Here is a 22906-nt window from a genome sequence, read left to right on the forward strand (position 1 = left end):
CAGCCCTGTCTCACTTCCACTCCCCTCCTCCCCCAGTCCTGGCTGGAGCAGTGAGTCTGTCAATCCTAGGCAAGAGACAAGGCAGACAAAGGTTTATTTGTAAAGGACCTCCTTCTAGCACCTCCTTTTTCCTCCTTTTGCCCAAACTCACCCAGTGAATTGGAGCATTTAAGAACATTCTTCTGCCAAGAAGACCAAAAGGAACGAAGAAGAAAGGGTATGTATTTTTTTCCTTAAAAATCATTTTGTAGCACATATTCTCTCCAAATCACTGCTATAGATTCAAGCAGAAATGTATTTATGTGTTGAGTCAAAAGAGAAATGCAGAGAGAAAGACTTTCTCTAAGGAGATGGATGTATTTTGACAAAGGTGATACCTCCTGGGATAAAGAGAAATAATCAGATTAAAAAGAACTAGAAAATGCTTATTCCTTAACTGGGAGAGTCGCTTCATCATAGGTTTAAAAAGAGACAGCTCCCTCACTGTTATTGCTGATTAATGCCCGTGTCCCCTCTGAATCTGATCCCATGTAACAAGACCTTGTTATTCCACCTCTTCAGAACTATGTGAGAATGATGGAGTATATAAGTTTAGTCTTTTAATGCAGCAGCTATTTCTACGTGAAGTTAACTGCAATGTCTAAGAAAGTAAATGTTTTTGCTTTTAAAAAATCTTGATTCCTAAAAAGGCACTGGTATAAACGTGTGATACAAAGAGCGAATTCACTGAATTCATCCTTGGTGTTCCCACCATGGAACACACTACAGTGTCTGTACTACTAAGATAAAGGGAACACTTTTTCCTTCTTGGCCTTATAAAAATTCCTCTTTAAAATTCCTTAACTTAGTTTACGCAAGCTGTAAAAAGCTCTCCCAAATGTGGGTCCTTTTCTTCAGCGATGGTGATCTATTGTGGCCAGGAAAATAAGTAGAATGGTGCAAGACTGAGTATTAATATCATCTTATAGCATTCTCCCAGAGGTCTGAAGGAAGATCATTTTCAGGGAGGATGTGAACTTCATTTTTCCACTGATGAAGGTCTCTTGGGTGCTTAAGCTGATCATGTCTGTTTTAATGATGTTTGAAGGGCTTATCCACTTACTAATATCACCTCTTCTTTAATACACACTTTAAGAAGTTCCATTCCAGAGCTCGTTCTACCACAATCCTCTTCTGACACAGTTAATGAGAAAGAAATATTTTTTTTTTTTAAATAACAGTGTTTTTTCCATCATCAAAGAAAGATGAATGGGAAACATCACAGGCTAGATGGCAATTTTAATCTCTTCCAACTATAATCTTTGTTACTTTAAATGTCAAATTCTGGGCTGGAATTGTCGTTTGCTTTTACAGCCTTTGCTTCTCTCTTGCTGTGTTTTGAAAGAAATCTGAAAATGGACTGCCCTTTCTGTCTAATTCATCAACTGTGTTTCATTCCACTGCTCTTAATACCAGTTCCCAGAATTGACATCAGTATGAGTATTGCACCATAAATCTCTGAACACTTAAACTGCATAGCCCTGTTAGTTTTGGCCATTAAATGGGATAAGTTTTCTTTTTAAGTCTTCATTTAACTTAACCATTCAAAAGCCTTCTGGTGCCAAATACCCTCACACAATCAGAATTTGCAATTCCCTATTTATATGATTCTTGCAATGATTTGTTGCTTAATTAGAAATATCTTGCCCATGATTCTATATCCTCTGCCTTGATCGTTTAAAAATTATGCCACTATTGGGATATGAATAGTATCATATAGTTTTAGCAACAATATTAGTTACATAAATTTGAATCCAAAAAAATCAACAGATAGCTATCTGAGGATATCTTGCTTATTCCTTTAAATATTCAGTTTTTAGCTTTATTTTCTTTTGTAATGTGGATGTACTCCAAGAGGAATTTTAAGTGCATGTACTTCAACTGAAATAGAAAAAAAAATAGAGCAGTGTGCTTCAAATTTGCCAAAGTCATTTCACTCTTGTTGGCACATGAAAATATATGGTTTTGATGGATTGCCAAGGATTAAGGTTGGTGTCTTCTAATGAAAAAAATAATCAATGTATCACAGGAACATACTAGGTCAAACATTTTTCCACTTGCTAAATAAAAGTTAAAGCTATTTATCTGCACTCAAGTAAAAGAAGAAGAGAAACTTTCAGTTCAAACATGTAATTTATAAAGTGCTTAAAAAAAAAAAAAAAAACTACCAGTAAGTGCTTGCCAGGTGTGGAACTTTCCATCATAGTATGTGACTGAGAGACTGTGACAGAAACACTATTTTGTGCTCTGGCATGGACATAGTCAGAAGAAGTTCATGGTATGGCAACATACCCACTTACTTTTCCAGCAATTTATTTGTTCATTCTTTCAGTGAATGTTTTTGGAACATTTACTGTGAGCCCAGTATTAAAGCAGGCACTCTGAGAGATGCAAAAGATGTAGTAGTTATAGCCCTCGCCTTCATGATGCTGGCATCTCCTCTTCCAGTCCTCTGAATGTTGGCTTGCTCCAGGTTTCAGTCTTTTGCCTCTTCTCTTCTTAATCTATACTCACTACCCTGCCAGTCCCATAGCTATAAATATGATCAATAAACATTCTGATCACTCTCAAATTTTTATTCCTAGCCCTAACCTTCAGACATATACTCAACTGCCTACTCAACCTCTTCACTTGGATGTCTAGTAGGCATCTGAAACTTAAATTGTCTGAAAATTTGCTCTTAAATTTCCCCCAAATTGACCCCACCCAATTCTGCCTCAGTTCAACAAATGTTAATACCACTCAGGTCAAAAACCTAACAGATATCCTTGATTTTTTCCCTCTTGCCCCATATCTTCCATCAACTTTCACCAATAGCCTTTTTCTTCTTCCAATTTTATCTCACCACAACACATCTTCACAGAGCAATCAAGGATTATCTAAGACATTATCAGATCATGTGACTATTCTATCAAAGTCTTCCAGAGGTGTGGCACCTGGGTGGCTCAGTCAGTTAAGTGTCTGACTCTTGAATTTGGCTCAGGTCATGATCTCACAGTTCATGGGATTGGGCCCTGCATCCATGCTGACAGCATGGAGCCTGCTTGGGATTCTCTCTCTCTCCCTCTCTCTCTGCCTATCCCCTGCTCATGTGCGCGCTCTCTCTCTCTCTCTCTCAAAACAAATAAAACTTAAAAAAAAAAAATCTTCCAATGGTTTCCTAATATAGTCAATAAAGTCCAAGCTCTTCATCATGTTCTATAAGGCCCTTTATGATGTTTCCATCTCTTCCTTCCTGGTTCTAGGTAAATACACAGAGTGACCAATTTACTCAATGGCCAAATGCCTTTCAGTGAATTTCCCATTTCCAACTGAAGCCATATTCTCTATCATTAATGGGCATTATTTAGTAAAATTCACAGTTCTTAAAAGAATGGATTACACATGACTGCTATAGGCACATAGAACAAGGGAGCTACTAGAGTGGTATGGGCTGGAGCAGGAAAGTCTTCTTAAAAGAGATGAGTTTAAGGTTTGTACTTAATAGATGGTTTGGTCAGAAATTAAAAGAAAGGGAAGAGGTGAGAGGGAACAACAAGGCAAAGACACATATAGGATTGAAGAGATAACTGGTCTGACTTTCTATTCACTGAGCAGTGGTGAATGGTAGATGTGGAGGGAAAGTGGAAGGAAAGCATTAGGATTAATCCCAAGAAGTTCACCACCTTTTAGATACCATGGAACCACTGCAGGATCTTCCTTAGGATAAAAAAAAAAAGTGTTTTCAGAGACTAATTCATGTATTACTACATATATGGACCACACATTATTGTATTAGTCACTGGGTATGTGATGTTGAACAAAACAGACTGCCTTCATGGAGTTTCTGTCTTATGGAAATGATAGACATAAAATGAGTAAGCTCATAAGTATATAATTTAAATTGTGATAAATATTATTAGGAAAACGAAGAGGGCACTGTGACAGAATCAAGCTGAAACTACTTTAGATTGGATGGTCAGAGAAAGCCTTTAAAGAAATGATATTTCAATGGAGACCTGAAAGTCAAGAATAAGCCAGGCAAGTAAAGAGCATTCCTTGCAGAGAAGCAGCATGTATAAAAATCCTAATGGAGGAAGAAGGATTTCTATTTAATTATAAGGAAATACTCTCTATATTTATTGCAATATTTTTAAATGGGTCAGATGAGCTATTTTCTAACAAACTATAAATTATCAAAATTAACTCAAGAGAAGGAAACTATGTGATATTTAGGACATATTTATATTAGAAATTATTTATTACTTATCTGAAATTCAAATTCAACTGATTATCCTGTATTTTACCTGACAACTTTATATTTTAACAGTATTAAATATCATCTGAGTGGCAATATCATGTATCTGATCAGAGACACAGGCGTGTAAAAGAGTTCAAGGAATGGGAATGGTGGTATATGGATTTTGAATTCATCTGCTTTTATGCAGCAGGGTGTAGTGGAGATACTCTGAGGAACATATCTCAGTTAATACCAATCTTTGTGATGAGTTTGCCCTCAGCTTTTTACTCACTTATCCTTTTCACCTTTTCTCATTATCTTATGACCCTGTACTTCTTTCTCAAACTTCTTCACTGGTTTATAAGATCTTTCTCTGACTTTTCTTCTATCCAGTCCACAAATGTTAGTTTCCCAGTGTTCTCTCCCTGGTCATCTCAATTTCTCCTTCTTAATACCTTCATTTATGCATACCAAAAAGAAAGACACCAAAATGCTAACAACACTTATCTCAACATGGACACTAGTTGAATTTTATCCTACCTTTTCTTCTCTTTATTTTACATATTTTACACTGAGTATTATTACTTTTTTACTAAGTATTTAAAAAAATATTTGCAATCAGGTTTCTGGCTATAATTAGAACTATCTAATGGAAAGAAAGCTTAAGCAGTTAACAGTCATGAAATGAACTCAGGAACAAACTACACCTACATGCATGAAATATATAAAGGGTAATCAGAGCCCAAGTTTAATAAATGCACAACTTTTTCCAAAAGCCACAAGGATTAGACAAAATTAAGCTAGATCACTGAAAATAAGAACATGATTGCATAGTAAACAAAACAAAACAAACCCTAGGGAGACCAAAACTATATGAAAAATGCTATTGACTAATAAAATAGAAAAATTCTTCAAACACAATTGGCAAAAAAGTTACAAAGAATTTATAACTCTCCCTCCACCTCTCTCCCTACACTTAATTTTTTGATAGAGAGTAATCTGGTAGGAAAGGTTAGAAAAAAGGAAAGTGATCTTTGTTGTTATTGTTGAATCTTCTAATAAAAGTACACACACATATAAATATATATTTTAAGTCAGGCATGAGCTGATTGGAATAAATGATAGTTTTGATAAAAAAGAAAACTAAAACAGAAATAGAGAAGTGCATTTTAAAGTCAGACAAAACCCTGCCTTCCTGGAGCTTACATTCAAGTTCTGGTAGACATAATATTTTTAACAATTTAGAAGTTCACAAATGCCACAAAAAAGTAGAGCAATTAAGGCAGATTGAGAATATGTGAGGGGAGATACAGTTTTATACAGAATAGATTTTATTGAGGAGCAGAGTGAACAAAAACTTGAAGAGAGTGAGTAGTTAGACATGCCATTAATTTGTTGGAAGAGCTTTTCTTTTTTTTTAATTAATTTATTTATTTTGAGAAAGATAACATGCAAGCAGGGAACAGGAGAGAGAGAGAGAGAGAGAGAGAGAGAGAGAGAGAGAATCCTAAGTAGGCTCCATGCTGTCAGTGCAGAGTCAGATGTGGGGCTCAGTCTCACAAATCATGAGATCACAACCTGAGCTGAAACCGAGTCGATGCTTAACCAACTGAGACACCCAGATGCCCCTGAAAGAGCTTTTAAAGCAGAGGAATTAACCAGTGCAAAGGCCCTAAGGCAATAAGGTGTCTAGCAATTTGAGGATTAGCTAGAACAGGAACACCAAGGGGGAAGAGTAGATAATTTCAGAAAGATACCAGAGCCAGATTGCATGTGGGGTCCATTGCAATAACTTTAGCTTTAATTGAAGGAATTGGAGTCATTGGAAGAGGATAGGTTTAGTTAATATTTTCTGAATTCTTCTGTACTGCCGGTACTTAGGACAGTGCCTGGCATAAAGGAAGCACTAAAAAAATGTCTGTTACATTGAACCAAATTAAACCAGCTTGCTCCTGTTTTCCTCTCTCTTACATAATTACTTAATTACTGTATCAGTGAGTCCTACATGAGTGCTATTCTTTGACTCCCTCGCTTTCCCAATATTGGCTGCTCTTCTCCTGGATACCCTTGCAGCTTGGTCTTTGGTGTGGGCAGAGGAATTCTTTTGTTTGTTTATTTTTATTTTTGAGAGAGAGCACATGCACACTTACATGTGCAGGGGATAGGCAGAGACAGAGGGAGACAGAGGATCCAAAGTAGGCTCTGTGCTGACAGCAGAGAGCCTGATGTAGAGCTTGAACTTACTAAATGTGAGATCATGACCTGAGTTGGGGCTGGATCCTTAACTGACTGAGCCACCCAGTTGCCCCCAAAATAATTGTTAGTGATCCTTTATTTTTTTTTTATATTTTTTTGATGTTTTTATTTATTTTTGAGACAGAGAGAGACAGAGCATGAGCAGGGGAGGGGCAGAGAAAGAGGGAGACATAGAATCTGAAGAAGGCTCCAGGCTCTGAGTTGTTGGCACAGAGCCCGACGCGGGGCTCGAACTCATGAGCTGTGAGATCATGACCTGAGCTGAAGTCGGACGCCCAACCAACTGAGCCACCCAGGTGCCCTGATCCTTTCTAACTTTTTAAAAATTTATTTATTTTGAGAGAGAAAGAGAGAAAAGTGAAGGAGGGGAAGAGAGAAAGGGAGAGAGAGAGAGAGAAACCCAAATAGGCTCTGCACTGTCAGCGTGGAGCCAGACGTGGGGCTTGAACTCACAAATCGTAAGATCATGACCTGAGCCAAAGTCAGACATTAAACCAAGCGGGCCACCCAGGCGCCCCTTGGGTAGAGGATTTCTAAGTCACCTGAAGCAGTATATGAAGGTTTGAGCCTGAAGATAAAAGAATGATTCCAGGCTACTTTTCAGCAGCCTAAATAATCTAGAACAAAATATACAAGCATCATTCCAGAAGTAGGAAGAGCAACCTGAATGGCTCCTTGTGCAAACCATAATGGGTCTTATTTGTTGTAATTTGGGACCCAATAGCTACTTACTCTATCCAACAGATGAGGATGAGAGTCAGAGCAACCATTAATTCAAATTGGGAAAGGTTGTAGAAGGGAGAAACAACGTTCTGAGAATTTGGCTTAAGGATTAAAATTATCAAAATACCATATAGCTCATTTTTAGAATCTGTAAGATTTGGGTATGTGTCTTTCATATGCCTCCTGAAATAGCTGCAAATAGTATTTAAGAGTAATATGGAAAGCTTTGCTTCTACCCAAGATAGAGTAACAAGAACCAGATTTACTCACTTTTCTGATACAACAACAACCACCACCACCACCCCAGAAAAAAACATATGAAACAACCTCTGTCAAAATACTGGATTTAAAGCAGGGAAGGACATCTTCCTATAAGGATGGGAAACAAATAAGGTATAATTTCCCCCAGTCTATTCCCTTAAAGGAATTTCCAGGCTGAAAAAATAAAAGGAGAGGGAACACAGAATCCAACAGACTACCTGAATTGAGAAATGGATCAGAGAGTCAGAGAGACCAAAGCAGTCACAATTTACAGAAAGAGTACTGGAGAGAAGAAAGATACATAGAGAATGCTGGATGTCTGCAGAGGGCCCCACTGAAGAATTCAGAACACTGATATGTGTGTGCAAATGAGGAAACTATCCATGGTCAGGGGGAAAAATCGGAAAGAATTAGACAACAGAGTTTATGACACTCACAAAAAGCCAGGCATACTTGCAGACAGATTGAAAAAACTTGTAGCTCATTGACCATTGGATAGGATACTCAGGAAGAAATGGCTTCAATAGTGAGGAATAATTAACCCTTGGCTGAGTCAGAACCACCTAAGAAATCATAAAAGCAAGCCCTGAAAGAATTAAACTGTTTCCAAGGAACTTAGTTATATCCCAGAACAAAGCACAAGAATATTTGTAAGAATACAAAAATATCCAGTACCCAACAAGGCAAAATTTAAACTGTCTGACATCCAATCAAAGATTACCAGCTATGGGAATGCAAGCTGGTGCAGCCACTCTGGAAAACAGTATGGAAGTTCCTCAGAAAACAAAAACAAAAACAAAAAACAAACAAACAAACAAAAAAACAACTACCCTATGACCCAGCAATCGCACTACTAGGCATTTATCCATGGGATACAGGTGTGCTGTTTCGAAGGGACACATGCACCCCTATGTTTATAGCAGCACTATCAACAATAGCCAAGGTATGGAAAGAGCCCAAATGTCCATCGATGGATGAATGGATAAAGAAGATGTGGTATATATATACAATGGAGTATTACTCAGCAATCAAAAAGAATGAAATCTTACCATTTGCAACTAGCATGGATGGATGCTAAAATAAGTTCTTTTGAGAGAAAGAAAATAATATAGGTCAGAAACTCAGATCTACATAAAGAAAGGAAGAGCACGAAATAAAGAATAAGTAAACATAAAAGAAAAACTTATTCTTCTTGTTCTTAATTGATCAAACAGGTAACAGTGTATTCAAAATAATAGCAATAATGTATTCAATTATGCATGTTTATGTATATATCATATATACTTATTATGCTTATATGTAAGTGAAACAAATGACAGTTATGATACAAGGAATGAAGAAAGGAACTAAGATAATTTGTTATTATAGAGTACTCACACTGCTCATGAAGTGGTATAGTCTTTTTTAAAAGGGGACATAGATTAGTTGCAAATGTATATTTCAATCTTCAGGGCAACCACTCAAAAAAAAGTAAAATAAAAAAGGTATAAATGATAAGCTAAGACAGGAGAGAAAATGGAATCATTTTGTGGTTTTAATTAACCACAAAAGGAGGCAGAAAAAAAGTCAAAGAGAAAATAGGAACATTTAACAAGGGCAACAAATAGAAAACAAAAACAAATATGGTAGATATTAGCCCAAATATATCAATAATCAATTTGGATGTGAATGGTCTAAATGTACCAATTAAAAGACAGATCATCAGAGTGGATTAAAAAACATGACCCAATGTTAAATTTTGTATATAATGCTTTATAATTTAAAAGCATTTTTAAATTATTTTTTTCCATTGAGATAAGTGTACTCTTTAATCCACATTTTCTATTTCACCCATCTCTCCACCTACCTCCCTTCTTATAACTATCAGTTTGTTTACTGTAGTTGGGAGTCTGTTTCTTGGTTTTTCTCTCTCTCTTTTTTTCCTTTGCTCATTTGTTTTTTTTCTTAAATTCTACATATGAGTGAGATCATATGGGGTTTGTCTTTCTCTGACTGACTTCTTTCACTTGGCATTATTCTCTCTAGCTCTATTCATGTTGTTGAAGATGGCAAGATTTCATTCTTTTTTTATGGCTGAATAATATCCCATTGTATATGTATATACATATTTACCATTTTTTGTGCTTTGTTATTTGTACTTGAAAACTATACATTCAGGATTTTATTTTAATATTCCCCATTTTATGAACATTTCCTCAAGTTCATGAAATGTTTAGATTCAATTATTCTAAATTCAAATTGTTATCTTCCACTTCTCTGCGCTGAATTTTGGTTAAGAAAAATAAAATGATTACTCATATCTATATCTTTTTTCCCATTTTAATTATTTATGTTTATACCTGTACCATTCTAACATCTTTAAATACGATCCTCTTCTGGGTCAAATAATAAAAGGACCTCTGAAGGCAGCAATGATGTTTGAATAAAAGCATGATCAGATTACAATTGTTTTTATTTGTTTTAGTGATAAAATTCAAGTCATACTGATAAATTCAGTAATATTTAAGAGGGAGGTTGGTTTTGTTTCATCTTTGTTTTTGATTAGTTGGTTGGTTTAACAAATAAATTAAAAATCATGTAGAAGCTCTTGCTCTAAAGTAGGATTGATGGTATTACAAATTTAAAAATAGATTCCTGGGGCGCCTGGGTGGCGCAGTCGGTTAAGCGTCCGACTTCAGCCAGGTCACGATCTCGCCGTCCGTGAGTTCGAGCCCCGCGTCAGGCTCTGGGCTGATGACTCAGAGCCTGGACCCTGTTTCCGATTCTGTGTCTCCCTCTCTCTCTGCCCCTCCTCCGTTCATGCTCTGTCTCTCTCTGTCCCAAAAATAAATAAACGTTGAAAAAAAAAATTAAAAAAAAAAAATAGATTCCTGAACAAAATTCTCATCAGTCGTCATGCTGGTTGACTATTGTTGACTGGTAGATTTTATGGATCATCCACATTAAGGTTTGTTCTTCTTAAGTACCTTTCCTATTGGTATAGGTATTAGTCTATGCTATAGACTATGCTATAGTCTATGCTATGCTATAGTCTATGCTATGCTATAGTCAATGCTATAGTCTATGCTATAGACTAATACCTATACCATAGGTATAGACTATGCTATAGACTAAATTGTGTCCCCCTCCAAATTCGTATGTTGACGTTCTAACCTCCAATGTAACTGTATTTAGAGATAAGGTCTTTTAGGAGGTAATTAAGATTAAATGAGGTCATAAAGGCAGGGTCTTAATCTGATAGGACTGAAGAAAAGGAAGAAACACCAGACACTTCTTTCTCTCTCCACATATGCACAGGAGAAAAGCAATGTGAGGACACGTTGAGAAAGAGGCCAGCTGGTAGCCAATGAGAGAGGACAAATCTGCTGGGATCTTTGACTTCCAGCTTCCAGAACAGTGAGAAATAAATTTCTGTTGTTTAAGCCAGAAACTGTGGCTTATCCAAAGCCATTTGGATATTATATCCAAACTGTGGTATCTTCTTGTGGTAGTTATTATAAGTTTTAGTAAAGAATTGAGAATGATGTTATAAAGAAGAAAAAAAAAAAAAACATGACCCAACTGTATGTTTTCTATAAGATACCTACTTCAAGTATAAAGACACATAAAAGGGTGCCTGGCTGGCTCAGTTGGAGAAACATGTGACTCTTGGTCTTGGGGTAGTGAGTTCAAGTCCCATGTTGAGTGTAGAGATTACTCAAAATCTTAAAAAAATAAATAAAGACATATATAGATAAAAAGTAAATGGATGGAGAAAAATACACCATAGTAACACTAACTGAAGAAAGCAGGAGTAGCTATATTTATTCGAGACAGAGTAGATACCAAAAGACAGTTATCAGGAATAAAGTAGGATATTACATAATGATAAAGGGGTGAATGCTCTGGTAAGACATAGCAATTCTTAATGGGTATGTGCTTAACAAAAGAGCATCAAACTTCACTAGGTAAAAACTGATAGGATTGTGAGGAAAAAGAGATGAATCTACTATTTATCATATATTTCAATATCCCACAGAAATGGACAGATCCAGCAGGCAGAAAATCAGTAAGGACACAACAGAACTCAACACCACCACCAATGGACTGAATATAATTGACATCTATAGACTACTTCACCCAATAATAGCAAAATAGACATTCTTCTCACAATCACATGGGACATTCGCCAAGACAGAGATCATAAAACAGCCCAGAGATCTGGGCCATAAAACACAACTTAATAAATGGAAAAGAACACAAATTGTACAGTGTCTTCTCTCAGATCATAATGGAATTAAACTAAAAATCAGTAACAGAAAGATAACTGGAAAATCCCAAAATAGGTGGAGATTAACATAATTCTAAATAACATATTGGTGTTAAAAAGAAATTGCAAGAGAAATTTTAGAATATTTTGAACTAAAAGAAAGAGAAAACAAGTGAAATAAGTCAGAGAAACATAAAATGCCATGACTTCACTTATATGTGGAATCTAACAAACAAAAACAAAAATAAAAACAAAAAAGAGAAACAAGATTCATAAATATAGAGAACTAGTGGTTGTCCAAGGAGAGGGGTTGGAGAATAGGCAAAATAGGTGGAAGAGATTAAGAGGTACCCATTCTCAGTTTTTTTTTTAATTTATTTTTTTAACTTTCCACATTTTTTTAACTTTATTTTTTATTTTTTTTAAATTTACATCCAAATTAGTTAGCATATAGAGCAACAATGATTTCAGGAGTAGATTCCTTAGTGCCCCTTATCCATTTAGCCCATCCAGTAACCTTCCCACAACCCCCCCAGTAACCCTTAGTTTGTTCTCCATATTTATGAGTCTCTTCTGTTTTGTCTCCCTCCCTGTTTTTATGTTATTTTTGTTTCCTTCCTTGTGTTCGTCTGTTTTGTCTCTCAAAGTCCTCATATGAGTGAATTCATATGTTTTTGTCTTTCTCTGACTAATTTCACTTAGCATAGTGCCCTCCAGTTCCATCCACGTAGTTGCAAATGGCAAGATTTCATCCTTTTTGATTGCCAAGTAATACTCCATTGTGTGTGTGTGTATAAACATATATACATATATATAATAAACATATATATACATATACATACATACATACACACACACACACACACATATATATATATATATATATATATATATATATATACATATATATATCATCTTCTTTATCCATTCATCCATCGATGGACATTTGGGCTCTTTCCATACTTTGGCTATTGTTGATAGTGCTGCTATAAACATGGGGGTGCAGGTGTCCTTTCAAAACAGCACACCTGTATCCCGTGGATAAATGCCTAGTAGTGCAATTGCTGGATCGTAGGGTAGTTCTATTTTTAGTCTTTTGAGGAACTTCCATACTGTTTTCCAGAGTGGCTGCACCAGCTTGCATTCCCACCAACAATGCAAAAGAGAGCCTCTTTCTCTGCATCCTCGCCAACATCTGTTGTTGCCTGAGTTGTTAATGTTAGCCATTCTGACAGGTGTAAGGTGGTATCTCACTGTGGCTTTGATTTGTATTTCCCTGATGATGAGTGATGTTGAGCATTTTCTCATGTGTCAGATGGCCATCTGGGTATCTTCTTTGGAGAAGTGTCTATTCCTGTCTTTTGCCCATTTCTTCACTGTATTATGTTTTTTGGGTATTGAGTTTGATAAGTTCTTTATAGTTTTGGATACTAACCCTTTATCTGATATGTCATTTGCAAATATCTTCTCCCATTCTGTTGGTTGCCTTTTAGTTTTGCTCTTTCCTTCGCTGTGCAGAAGCTTTTTATTTTGATGAGGTCACAGTAGTTCATTTTTGCTTTTGTTTCCCTTGCCTCCCGAGACGTGTTGAGTAAGAAGTTGCTGCGGCCAAGATCAAAGAGGTTTTTGCCTGCTTTCTCCTCAAGGATTTTGATGGCTTCATGTCTTACATTGAAGTTTTTCATCCATTTTGAGTTTATTTTTGTGTATGGTGTAAGAAAGTGGTCCAGGTTCATTCTTCTGCATGTCACTGTCCAGTTTTCCCAGCACCACTTGCTGAAGAGACTGTCTTTATTCCATTGGATATTCTTTCCTGCTTTGTCAAAGATTAGTTGGCCATACGTTTGTGGGTCCATTTCTAGGTTCTCTATTCTGTTCCATTGATCCGAGTGTCTGTTCCTGTGCCAGTACCATACCGTCTTGATGGTTACAGCTTTGTAGTATAGCTTGAAGTCTGGGATTGTGATGCCTCCTGCTTTGGTTTTCTTTTTCAAGATTGCTTTGGCTATTCAGGGTCTTTTCTGGTTCCATATAAATTTTAGGATTATTTGTTCTATCTCTGTGAACCCATTCTCAGTTATAAAATAAATAAGTCACAGGGATAAAAATTACAGTATAGGGAATATAGTCAACAATATGGTAATAACTTTGTATAATGACAGATGGTAACTACATTTATTATGGTGAGCATTTCATAATGTACATAACTGCTGAAACACTATGTTATACACTTGAAACTAATATAGTATATTGACTATACTTCAATAAAAAAATAAAAGGAGGAAATTAGGAGAAGTGGAAAAATTTAAACAATGACTTATGATATTTGATATCAAACAATTGGATGATATGAAGAAATTATTAAATATTTTTGGTGATAAAGAACATTGTGTTATGTTTTCAAAAAGTCCTTACCTTTAGTGATATATACTGAAATATTTGTAGATAAGATGAGATGCCTAGAATTTGCTTCAAAGTACCCAAAACTGAGGGAGAAAAAAAGTGGAGGTATAGGTGGAAATAAGAGAGGCAATGGGGTGACAATAATTGAAGTTAGCAGATAAGTATATGGAGGTTCATTAAATTGTTATCTATACTTTTGTATATAGTTGAAGTTTTTCACAATAAAAAGAAAATAAAAATCAATACTTTAATAACAAACAATTAGAGCAGAAATCAATGAAATTAAAAACAGGAAATCAATAGAGAAAATCAATGAAACCAAAAGTTGGTTCTTTAAAAAGATTTAAAAAATCAACAAGCCTCTAGCCAAGCAAAGTAAGAAAAGAAAGAGTACACAAACTACTAACATCAGAAATGAAAGAAGGAACATCACTACAGATCCCATGGAAATTGAAAGGATAATAAAGCAATACTATGAACAACTCTATGCCCATAAATCTGTTAAGCTAGATGAGTGAACCAACTTCTTACAAGGCACAGTTTGCCAAAATTCACACAGATATAGACAATCTGAATAGATATATATCTATGAGAGAAATTAATAATAATTAATATCAATAATTATTTAATTATTAATTAATTAATAATTAATAATCTCTGCACACAGAAAGCACCAGACTCAAATGATTTCCCTGGTAAATTTTATGAAACATTTGAGGAAGAAATTACACCAATTCTCTACAATCTCTTTCAAAGGATTTAGAAGCAAAGGGAATATTTTCTAACTCATTCTATAATGCCAAGACCAGAAAAAGACATTACAGGAGAAGAAAGCTATAAGACCAATATTTCTCATGAACATGGATGCAAAAATTCTCAGCAAAATATTAGCAAATTGAATCCAAACAAGAATAAAAAGAATGATATGGTAAAATCAAGTGTGATTGATGTATGCAAGGCTGGCTCAACATTTGAAAATCAATTAATGTAATCCATCATATCAGTTGGCTAAAAAAGAAAAATCACATTATCATATCAGTAGATGCAGAAAAATCATTTCAGGAAACCTAATACCCATTCATAATAAAATCTCTCAGTAAACGAGAAATAGAGGGGAACTTTCTCAATTTGAGAAAGACTATCTACAAAAAATCTACAGCTAACATCCTTAATGGTGAGAAACTCAAATCTTTCCTAAGATCAGGAACAACACTCTATCATACTGAAAGTCCTTGCTAATGTAATCAGGCAAGTAAAGGAAATAAAAGGTATATAAAGTAGGAAAGAAGACATAATACTATCTTGGCAGATGACATGATTATCTATGCAGAAAATCCAAAAGAATCAACAACAACAACAACAAAAAACTTACAGCACTTGTAAGTAATTAAAGCAAAGTTGTAGCATATAAAGTTAATATTCAAGCATCAATTGCTTTCCAACATACTAACAATGAATAAGTGGAATTTTAAACTAAAAACACAATACCATTTATATTAGTGCCCCCAAAATAAACTACTTAGGTATAAATCTAACAAAATATATACAAGATCTACATGAGAAAAACTGTAAAACTCTGTTGAATAAAATCAAAGCATTAAATGGAGAGATATTCCATATTCATGGATAGAAAGATGCAATATAGTCAAGATGTTAATTCTTCCCATCTTGATCTACAGATTCGATGCAATCCCAATCAAAATCCCCAGAAGTTATTTTGTGGATACTGACAAAATGATTCTAAAGTTTATATGGAGAGGCAAAAGACCCAGCATAGTCAACACAATATTGAAGGAGAAGAATAAAGCTGGAGAACTGATGCTACTTGATTTTAAGATTTACTATAAAACTGCAGTAATCAGAACAGTGTGATACTGATAAAAAAAAATGAGAAACTTAACAGGAACCCATGGGGGAGGGGAAGGAAAAAAAAAAAAAAAAAAAAAAAAAAAAAAAAAGGACGTTAGAGTGGGAGAGAGCCAAAGCATAAGAGACTGTTAAAAACTGAGAACAAACTGAGGGTTGATGGGGGGTGGGAGGGAGGGGCGGGTGGGTGATGGGTATTGAGGAGGGCACCTTTTGGGATGAGCACTGGGTGTTATATGGAAACCAATTTGTCAATAAACTTCATAAAAAAAAAAAAAAAAAAAAAAAAAATAGACAAATAGATTAATGGAACAGAGTAGAGCTCAGAAAAGGAATCCCAAAAGTATAGTCAACAGATCTTTGACAAAGGAACAAAGGCAATACAATGGGCAAAGAGTGTCTTCCCAAATGGTGCTGGAACAACTGCACATCCACATGCAACAAAATGAATCTACAGACTCTACATCCTTCGCAAAACTTAACTCAAAATGGATTATAGACCTAAAAGGAAAATTCACATCTATAAACCTCCAAGAAGATTAACACAGGAAAAAAAAAACCTAGATGACCCTGGATATGGTGATGTCTTTTTAGAGACAACATCAAAGATATGATCCACAAAAGAAATAATTTATAAATTAAACTATATATCAGTTAAAATTTCTCTGTGAAAGAAAATGTCAAGAGAATTAGACAACAAGCCACAGGCTAGGAGAGAATATTTGTAAAAGACACATCTGATAAAGGACTGCTATCTAGCATGTACAAAAATTTATTAAAACTCAACAATAGGAAAACAACCAATGATTAAATAATAGGCCAAATGGGGTGCCTGGGTGGCTCAGTTGGTTGAGTGTCATACTTTTGATTTTAGCTCAGGTCATGATCGTGGCTCAGGTCATGATCCTAGGGTCATGGGAACAAGCCCCACATTGGGCTCTGTGCTGAGTGTGGAGCCTGCTTAAGATTCTCTCCCTCCCTCTCTCTCTCTCCTTCTGCCCCTCTCCCTTGCTTGTGTGCTCTCTCTCTCAAAAAAAAAAAAAAAAAAAAAAAAAAAAAAGGTCAAGGACCTTAACAGACACCTCACCAAAGAAGATATACAGATGGTAAATGTATGTATGAAAAGATGCTCCACATCATATGTCATCAAGGAAATACAAATTAAAACAACAATAAGATACCCCTACACACCTATTAGAATGTTCAAAATCCAGAACACTGACAACACCAAATACTGGTGAGGGTATGGAGCAACAGGAATTCTCAAATGTTGCTGGTGGCTATGCAAAATGGTACAGTAACTTTGGAATACAGTTTAGCAGTTTCTTGTAAAACTAAACATATTCTTATCCTATAACCTGCAATTGTGCACTTTGGTATTTATCCACAGGAGTTGAACTGGCCCCTAGATATTTACAGCAGTTTTATTCATAATTGCCCAAAATTGGAAATAACCAATGTCCTTGAGTAGGTAAATGGATAAACTGTGGTACATCCAGACAATAGAATATCATTTAGTACTAAAAGAAATGAGCTGTCATGAAATGAAAAGACATAGAGGAAACTTAAATGCATTTTACTAAGTGAAAGAAGCCAATCTGTAAAGGCTACATATGGTATGATTGCAACTATATGACATTCTGGAAAAGGTAAAACTATAAAGACAATAAAAAACACCAATAGCTGCCATGGGTTAAGGAGGGAGAGATGTATACGTATATCACAGAAGACTTTTAGGGTTGTGAAAATACTCTGTATGATATTATAATGATAGAGAAATGTCATTATACATTTGTCCAAACCATAGAATGTACAACACCAAGCATGAACCTTAAGTTAAAGTATGGATTTGGGGAGATTGTGATGTGCCAGGTAGGTTCATCATTGGTTTAAGAAAAAAAGTAACATTCTGGGGGCACCTGGATGGCTTAGTTGGTTAAGTGTACGACTTTGGCTCAGGTCATGATCTCACGGTTCGTGAGTTTGAGCCCTGCATGGGGCTCTGTGCTGACAGCTCAGAGCCTGGAGCCTGCTTCAGATTCTGTCTTCCTCACTTTCTCTGCCCTTCCCCAACTCATGCTTTGTCTGTCTCTCAAAAATAAATAAACATTTAAAAACAAATGAAAAAAAAAAGTACCATTCTGGTGAGTGAAGTTGATATCTGGGAGACTATGCATGTGTGAGGGCAGAGAGTATATGGGAAATCTGTACCTTCCTTTCAATTTTATTATAAACCAAAAACTATTCTAAAATTGTCCTTCTGTAAAATACATAATCTTACCTAAATTAATTCACCTTTGAGATGTATCTAATCGTTGAAAACTTCATACAAAATTTCCTTTCAACAGCATTGTTTTCCTTCAAAGTATGATATACATATATATCTTCCTCTCTTTTTTTAATGCTTGTGTATTTATTTTGAGAGAGAGTCAATTTATTCATTTTGAGAGAGAGTCTGTGCTGTCAGCACAGAACCCAACACAGGGCTCAATTCCCTGAGCCACGAGATCATGACCTGAGCCAAAATTAAGAGTCCAACGCTTAAATGACTGAGCCATCCAGGTGCCCCTCTTCCCCAATTTTTAATACTTCATGGTAGGAAAGATACTTTGGCATCAAGATTAAATCTGAATGGCTGTGGATTCTGATCTGATTCCTCCACTATTTTGCTAGTTTCCTTTACTACAATAGCCTCACCTTTTCATGTCTAACATGAAAGCCAGAGAAACCTGATTAAATAGATGAGGACTATTCCACAGTTGTATGCAAATACCGTATTTAAAGAATTATCTCCTGGAAGAGGAATTACACTTGTTTGGTATGACCCCAAGAACTCAAACTGGGACTGGTTTGGTAGGAGCTACAGAAAAATACTTTACAGTAAGGGAAATGTTAGAACTGCATCAGTGGAGTTTATGTTGACTTAGTCAATAATGAGCTCCCCAGCATGGTAGGTGTTCAAGAACAGGCTAAATGTTTATTAGGGGGAATTCAAGCCTCTGTTTTCAACCAAGGTGAAGATGAAGTAATCTATGTGGGATAAAACTTCACAATATTACTAAAAATTTGCAACAAAAATGAGCCCCCAAATAATTCTGCTGGATTTAAAAAACTTAATTGAGCAATAAATATATGTGTAGACTATCATTTGTCAATGTCAGAATAGATAGGTTTCTTATTCCTGCAGGCTGGAACATTGTCTTGGACAATGTTGTTGTTAGAATATGCAAATCAAGAACCAGTAAACTCGATGATGATATTTGTCTTAGAAATTCACTTGAGTTTAACCACCTTAAAGAGCAGTTTTTCTCTGCTGAATGTACCAAAAACAAAAAATTACTTTGAATACTTAAAATTGCGGATTCTGGCTCTTACTAACACCTCTCCCAGTCCCCAGCATTTCTTATTTAATGTTTCTTGGTGGAACCCAGGCATTTGATTTTAAACAATTATTCTATGGGATTTTTATTGTCAGTAGTCATAAAATTACACTGAGAAACACAAAGAAAAGAGTAGAAAAGATCAACTACCAATCTTTCTATCCAAGTGTTTATGAGAATGCTACAGAACTTCATGTTCAGATGAATTCCATCTTTAAAAGAAACAAATACTGACACATTTTGCTTTTTTTCTATCTCAGGGCAAAGAGCCAAAATGAAATTGATAGTTCTTGCTGTCACTGTTGGCCTAACTTTGCTGCTAGGAGTCCAAGCCATGCCTGCAAATCGCCTCTCTTGCTACAGAAAGATACTCAAAGATCGCAACTGTCACAACCTTCCAGAGGGAGTAGCTGACCTGACAAAGATGGATGTAAATGTCCAGGATCATTTCTGGGATGGGAAGGGATGTGAGATGATCTGTTACTGCAACTTCAGCGAATTGCTCTGCTGCCCAAAGTAAGGAAATGTAATTGCAAAGTATATAGCTATGAAATGTATGCACGACTCTTTTTTTAAGACAAACTTTATAATGTGTTTGCTGAAATTAATCACCCTTCTTTAGTAAAATCCTAATTAAATCTCAGTTTTTTTCTAGAATCATCACCATTGTATACGGAACTGAATGTTTTCATTTAAAAAAACAGAGTTTGGCAGATTTTAATAAAACTAAATGAAATCCAGAAAATAACACTCCAATACATTAAATTCTAAATTCCCTGACTTTACCACAAAAAAAAAAAAAAAAAAAAAATGCCAGCAGAGGTCAACTTCAAGGTTGATATCTTAAATCAATGTGAACTAATAAAAGGCTTTAGATAAAAGATCCTACTGAACAGGACCAATTAATTGGGCAGAAAAGTGGTAATGGTCAAAGAAAAAGTTTCTAGCTCTATATATAAGTTAACTAGAAATGAACTAAATAAAAACTAGCTACTGATTTGGAAAGTAGGCACATTTTAAGTATAATACAATGGTAGATAAATCAGTAACTTTTTTTGGTTCTTGTTCTTAAAATCGTCTTCCTCTGGGTTACTAAAAAGTCTCAAATCTATGATCTTGGCTATTTCATACTGAAATTAGCTCTTTCAAATTACTTACAACATATGTCATCATATTTTCATTTTTCTAAAAAAAACCTGTGATGTAGAAAGGGCAGATATAATCATCCTATCAAGAAAAGGTGCAGAGAGGTAAAATGACCAGCACTATCCCACACAACTGGTTAATACCAGTACTGACATTAAAATCCAGGTCTTCTGATTTGGACCAGATATTTTTTTTAACAAGGCAGTTGGTTCTTAATGTGTGGTTCCCAGAACAGCAGCTTCAATGTCACCTAGTTCTTGTTAAAAATGCATGTCTATCCTTGAGCCTTAGACCAGACCTACTGAATCAGGAATGCTGGAGATAAGGCATAGCAATTATGACTTAACAAGCCCTGTAGGTGATTCTGCTAAAAGTTTGAGAATCACTTGTACTAAATATCAAGAACTTGAGTTAACTGATGCATTAAAATGACTTAATTTTTCCCAGACTACACAAATCAAATGCCATTTAATATTGAAATACCATTTTTGCTTTTTTGTAATTGTAAGACTTGAAGCCAATTAACTGAAATGTATTTGTATTTATTTTATGATATAATTTTGTCATCATCTGTGTTAATGGATGAGAACAGAAGTCTGGACATACAAAAAAGTACTTTCTATCTGATTTTAGTTACCTTTTCCCCAGTCCCAACAGATTTACTTTGCTAAGTTTATTTCCTTTTTCCTTCCACTGTCAACACAAATTTTAATTTGCCATCCTGTTTTCTTTTCATTTTTATTGAAATATAATTGACATATAGCACTGTAGAAGTTTAAGGTGTACAGCATAATAACTTGATAGACATCTATTACATAATGATTATCATAAAAAGTTTAGTTAACATCCATCACCTCAAGAAAAAATTTTTTCTCTTGTGATGAGAACTTTTAGGGTTTATTCTCTTAGCAACTTTCAAATATATGACACAGCACAGTAAACTATACTTATGTTGTAGTTTACAGACGAAGTATATTTCTAATGAGCCATTGTAATACAATTTTATATTTTCCCATGCATTTTTATACTTTACCTTTTGTGACCTTTTCAACAACAGTAGGATTGAATAGTTTAACATTTGTCCTTTCCCTATAAAGCCTAGAAATTTGTTTTTTGACTTTTCTAAGAATTTTTTAACCTTATATTTCTTATCTGTAGATTTAAACTTCATGGCCCATCCCCACTCACATCAGAAAAATAGTATTTTTGGTATGATCATAAGGTTTTGAAATCATTTAATTTTTCCTTTTCTTTATAGGTAAAGGATAGCATAATATCAATGGCAAATGGGAGGAAAGTAGGAGAATTGATTACCTTCTTGGTCTTTGTTGCTTCTGTGGCAAGTCCTCCCACTCATTCGCTCTGTAGTTTATTCCCTAAAAAGAATAGTTATATCTGAAATCCTGGAAATCAGTGTCCATTTTTAATCCAGAAAAGATTAATAGATATCTCAGTTTTCAGCTGAATTTAATTCATGTCCTACTCTCTTTCAGAGATATCTTCTTTGGACCAAAGATCTCTTTTGTGATTCCTTGCAGCAATCACTGAGAATCTTCATGTATTCCAGAGAACATCATCTTTCATTTCCCACATACTGCACTATATCAACATAACTGCATTTCAAGTTTCTATCCAGTGCAATAAAGCACAGATTCTATACATTCTTCCTTGTCTAAAACAGTAAACTTGAGTTAAATAAGTAGTAATAAAAAATAATTCAATTTGAATTTTCTCTGTGGAGATTGTTGGTACTGGTTACAAATTTTGGTTAGAGTGGCACCTGGGTGGCTTAGTTGGTTAAGCATCTGACTCTTGATCTCATTTCAGGTCTAGTAATCTCAGGGTTGTAAGTTTGGGCTCTGTGCTGGGTGTGAAGCCTACTTAAAAAAAAAAAAAAAAAAAAGAAAAGGAAAGGAAAGAAAAGAAAAATTTTGCCTAGAAAATTTTCATTTGTGAGGTGTTCAGTAGGCTCAGTAGAAAAATTTTTGAATAGTTGAATAGCCATAATCCTGGCTCAAAGGTGGAGAACTTTTAGTTCTTAGTTGATAATTACTGACCATGTAAACTTAATGGAAAGAATCAGATATAAACTGAAGTTCTTAGAAGGGAATCTAGTTTTCTAGTAAGAGGGTAAAAGGACTGGGGCACCTGGCTGGTTTGGTTGGAGACCAGGGTCCTGAGTTCCAGCCCCATGTTGGGCATAGAGTTTACTTTAAAAACAACAACAACAAAAAAAGACAAAAGGGGGCCAATATTTAAGTACATATTATTATGTATGCCAAATATTTCAAGTCCATTTTCACTTCACTCTCCCAAAAAACAACAAAACCTTCACGGTAAGTATTCTTAAACCCATTTTTCAGA

General features: G+C 35.2%; 2 protein-coding genes across 3 annotated transcripts in view; one reads left to right on the forward strand and one right to left on the reverse strand.

The window, feature by feature from the left end:
- Window positions 1-22906, reverse strand: part of SAP30 (Sin3A associated protein 30) — a 40991-nt gene that overhangs the window by 5092 nt on the left and 12993 nt on the right. The window contains exons 4-5 of one of the 2 annotated variants that reach the window (XM_030312748.1): window positions 21857-21918; window positions 1-65 (exon numbers count right to left, since the gene is read on the reverse strand). In XM_030312748.1, coding sequence (XP_030168608.1) covers window positions 11-65; window positions 21857-21918 — 117 coding nt within the window. In that variant the 3' untranslated portion in view covers window positions 1-10. The remainder of the gene's footprint in view (window positions 66-21856; window positions 21919-22906) is intronic. The other variant, XM_030312743.2, reaches the window with a different exon arrangement.
- On the forward strand, window positions 50-22203 carry SCRG1 (stimulator of chondrogenesis 1). Its single transcript, XM_030312751.1, has 3 exons — window positions 50-217; window positions 19657-19912; window positions 22036-22203. The coding sequence occupies exons 2-3, from the start codon at window positions 19671-19673 to the stop codon at window positions 22088-22090; spliced, it is 297 nt and encodes a 98-aa protein (XP_030168611.1). The 5' UTR covers window positions 50-217; window positions 19657-19670; the 3' UTR covers window positions 22091-22203.

The sequence above is a fragment of the Lynx canadensis genome, chromosome B1 (genome assembly GCF_007474595.2).
Source record: "Lynx canadensis isolate LIC74 chromosome B1, mLynCan4.pri.v2, whole genome shotgun sequence".
Lineage (NCBI taxonomy): Eukaryota > Metazoa > Chordata > Mammalia > Carnivora > Felidae > Lynx > Lynx canadensis.